A 4,351-nucleotide genomic window follows, 5' to 3' on the forward strand; every position below is an offset into this window, starting at 1 on the left:
AAAAAAGGGAAAGTCTCAACTCCTAAGCTTCTGGATTTAGTAACAAATGGATCATGATGGGTAATCATGAAATGGTTTAGGATCAGACTAAGTTTAGGAAAAAGGGATAGTCATTCAATCATTCGACAAATCTTTATTAAGCTTCTATTATGTGAAGCAGACTACAAAACTGGTAAAGTTTCATCTTCACAGAGCTTCCATCACTGGGGTGGGGGTGGGAGGAAGGCAGGTAGACAAATTAATATATAAACCATTAAGATACTGCTAAGTGCTAAAGAAAACAACAAAGCGGGTTAAGTGGAAAAAGAGGTTACTATTTTAATTAAATGGTTAGAGTTTCTCCAATGTATGAGCAGAGCCCTAAAGGATACAAAGGAAGCAGGCTGAAGATTTCTTGGAGAAAAGAGTTCCTGGCAGTTTGAGTAAGACTGCAATGGCTCCGAGACAGGAGTGTTCTTGGTATGTTTGAGGACTGGCAACGTCAGGGTGGTATAGCAGATGAGGTTAAGTGAAAAATAGGAGATCAGAGAAGAAGAGACAGCATGGAACTTTTGTTAAGGACTTTGCCTTTTTTTTTTTTTTTTTTTTAATACTTTGGGTAAGACAGGAAACCCTTCCAAGATTGAAGATTTGAAGAATGGAAGAGAAATGTTACTCCAGCCGCAATACGTAGGAAATTACACTATAAGGGAGCAAGGGTGGAAAGCAGAAACTCAAGAGTCAATAATCCTCTGGCAGATCAGACCAGGAGCTAGTGAAAGGGTCAGTTTTAGACAGGTTTTTAAGAACAAAGAGGATTTGTTGATGGGATTAGATATGGTGGCTTTGAGAGAAGTCAAGAAAGGCTGGCAGGGTTTTTTGACCTGTATCAAAAAAGAATGAGATGACCATTTACTGGGTTGGGATGAGCATGGGAGGAAGAACAGATTTATCATGGAAAACCATGAGTTCAGTCTGCCATATTAAGATGGAGATACTTATTACAAATTTAGAGACAGATGTTGAGTAGGCAGCTGTTTACTGCATTTCAGAGAGGTCTGGATTGGAGACACAAGTCTGGCAGTCTTTAGCATTCATGAGAATGTATCTGGGAAAAAGTATAGACAGAGAAGAGAGTCCAGAACTGAAGCCTTGATAAACTCCATCAGTTAGACATTTCCATCGCATGCCTAGTAGTCTTATAAGAAAGCAACTGGTTTCATTTTTAAAGCTATCACTTATTACACCAGCAGTTTCTAAAGTCATCAAGTGCATCAATGAGACATAGCAATGAACTAAAAAGATACACAAATCTCAAAAGAGAAACTCCGTTTATTATCAGAGAAATACTAGGAGCTCAAAATATTTCCAAATATAGAGGTGGTACAATCCAGTGGTTAGGTGCACAATATATGGGTTCATGCTGCCTGGATTTTAATTCTGATTCTTATGCTCATTATCTGTGTGACCAAGGCAAGGCACTTACTGTGCAGCTTTCTCAAGAGTAAGTTGGAGGTAATAACATATTGGGCTGTTACAAATGAATTAATACCTGAACTTTCACACTCAAAAAGCTCTTACTATCAATGACACTAAATCACTGAAACAAACGTTGAGACCCTGCAGTTAATCAGACTAATTTTTCAATTATCTTAACCAGGGACTTGTAGCTCTGTGTTTAGATTTCAAAACAAGGCCAAAACATGTTCCTAAATTCAATTCTCTTAACTAAGGATTTGTGGCTCCCAGTCTGGATTTTTACAGAAGCCAAAACACATCGCCAAAAGCCTTAGCATCCTTGGAGGCATAGGGGGAAAGGGAGCAACTAGCTAGTCCTAATTATACATCAGAGTAAGCGTGTCTCATAACAAGGTCCAGCTGTGACACAGGGTATCACGGCCCCGAATCCTTCTTAACCAGTTATCTGATTCTCGTCTGGTGTCTCCTCTAGAGAATGAATGTGCTTTAGAACATAAAGGTTAAACCAAGCTTTTGAATGGAAGTGCAGCAAAGTGCCGAGAATCCAACTCTATGGGAGCAATAGGGGAAGACTTATCCAGAGTCACCATCTATTCCTTTATCTTTAGTACCCAGGAGCACCGTGGGGTCTCTTCTCCCGTGGGTTACGGGGAAACCGCGACCTTCCTCATCTGGTCTCCACCCCCCGACCCTGACCCCTGGGAGCAAAGCGCCGGCGCAAAGCAGCTACTCACCCTCCCCATTCCCCTCCTCTCTCCGGGCCCCGGACCCGGGCCCCAGGCTCAAGCCTCACTATTCGCCGAGCGGGAGGAGACACTCGGGAAAGAAACAATAGAGCCGGGGCGGCTGCCGTACCTCTCCCGGTCGCGGCCGTCGAAGTAGACGAAATCGCCGTTCTGGACGCACTTGGCGCAGGTCAGCCGCCGGCGGGTGGTGTTGCACAGCGGACAACGCTCGACCGCCACGTACAGCCCCTCCGCGTCGTCCACGGAGTCCACCAGGTCCCGGGCGAGCGGCCGGGGCCCGCAGCCAGGAGCCTCCAGCGACCGGGCTCCCTTCCCACTGGGAGACGCCATGATGGCCTGAGAGCAGAGCCAGTCACGTGGGATTTTGTTTTCAACCAGGTGCATCCTGGGCGAGGAGGAGGGGCCTGGGGTGGTGCCGAGAGGGCGGGCGGGATCCCCGCGAGCCCCTCGCCCAGCCTCTCAGAGCTGTCTGCCAGGCCCGCTGGCGGGAGGCGCTGTAACTTTTCCTTACGGCTTGAGGGGCAGCGCGCCCCCAGCGGGGAGAATTGTGTTAGAGGGGCGGGTCAGCCAAACAAAATGTCATCATCCGCTCGATCGTGCCAGGGCTACAAGTTAACGCCACAAACTTGTGCAAGAAATAGTAACACAATGCCCTAGGGATTTGGGGAAAACGGGCTGGGAACAAAATCAGAGAATTTCTTTAATTCGCTATGGATGCTTTTAAATTTGGTTAAAACTACAGCAAACAAAGTTGGGCGAGGAGTCTGGGTTTTGGAAAGAGGTTGTATTTCGGCTCACTCACCTCCTCTATAGCTTTGTGATTTGGTCTGTACTCGTGTTCCTATCTGTTAAATGGAGATGGTTAACAGTACCTACCAAACGTTGGGAGGATTAAAAATACGTTTAACAGTAATCTGTTAGCAATCTGACAGTACTTTACTGATAATAGCGAACCAGTGGAATCAATCCAAAGAAATCAAAGTTATCTTTCTGAAAACTGAATTTTAAATTAATGTCCAACATTCTTCTACTCTGGGCCATGCTCTGAAAATTTGAACTAGGTAGAATTTAACCTAATTTGATTACTCCAGACTATTTTCTGTGTAGATTAATAGGGTGGCTCGGAGGATGAAGTCAGAATAATTAGTGTTTGAAAATGCCTCATTTTGAAACTACAAAAGGAAAAAAAAGGAAAGTGTGTTTATAGGTCAATTTACCTAGACAAGTGATTCTCCAGGATTATTTTGGTAGGCTGTCAACTGATGACTCCCTTGAATTCCCTAGCTGGGACTTCTCTCTCAAGCTCCACACCTAAAGATTCACAACTCCCTAGGAGGCATAAAGTGATGTACAGTGGCCACCACAAACTCAGTATGTCAGAAACTGAACGCTTCCTCCTCACAAATCTGTTTACTCATCTTGGTGAAAGACACAATCCCTGAGCACTTGGGAACAAGAGTCTTGCGTCCTGTTAGCCCCATCCCCCACTGACAACCTGCACATCTCCATCAAATTCTGAGGATTCCACAATCTCTTTAGGTCTTGAATCTGAACCCTTTGCTCCATTCTTTTAGTTTTATCTGGTCTATTGTAATACAATGACACAGAATTATAAACACATACAAAAAAGAAGTCCCTAAACTGTTTTCAAAATAGAGCTTACACTAAACCTGAATGGTTCCTGAAAGTTTATTTTTAAACAAGAGGAATAATTTCCTCTATCATTTCAAGCAAAAAGATATTTTAAAAGGAAAAAAAATAGACACATTAGTTTCTATCCTGCTATGTGATGTTGCAGTTATGATCTAGTCTATTCGGTTATCTGAAATTTCTATATATCGCTATATATTTGCGGGGAACATGTTAATATACTACATCTGTAGCAGAACATTACATTTTGATGATTAAACATGATTATCATTCTAGCAAGGCCATAAATCTCTCAAATTCTGAAAAGTTTACTTGTTCAATTTTCAAAGTAATATGGGTGTCATTTTGAAAAAGAAGTTTCTTTAGTTTTTAGGCATGAATACTCATATAGAATCATCCTTTAACAAATAAAGTCAAAATGTGTGTGTTTGTGTGCTGGGCTTATGCACATTCTCAAACCAATATATTATGAGATGCTGAATGGTTGAATGACGTAC

General features: G+C 42.9%; 1 protein-coding gene across 1 annotated transcript in view; it reads right to left on the minus strand.

Annotated features, from left to right (window-relative positions):
* Nucleotides 1–2,652, minus strand: part of ATG14 (autophagy related 14) — a 40,600-nt gene extending 37,948 nt beyond the window's left edge. The window contains exon 1 of the mRNA XM_058739124.1: nucleotides 2,314–2,652. Coding sequence (XP_058595107.1) covers nucleotides 2,314–2,588 — 275 coding nt within the window. The 5' untranslated portion in view covers nucleotides 2,589–2,652. The remainder of the gene's footprint in view (nucleotides 1–2,313) is intronic.
* Between the last annotated feature and the right edge of the window lie 1,699 nt (nucleotides 2,653–4,351).

This window comes from Neofelis nebulosa, chromosome 7 (assembly GCF_028018385.1).
Source record: "Neofelis nebulosa isolate mNeoNeb1 chromosome 7, mNeoNeb1.pri, whole genome shotgun sequence".
NCBI lineage: Eukaryota > Metazoa > Chordata > Mammalia > Carnivora > Felidae > Neofelis > Neofelis nebulosa.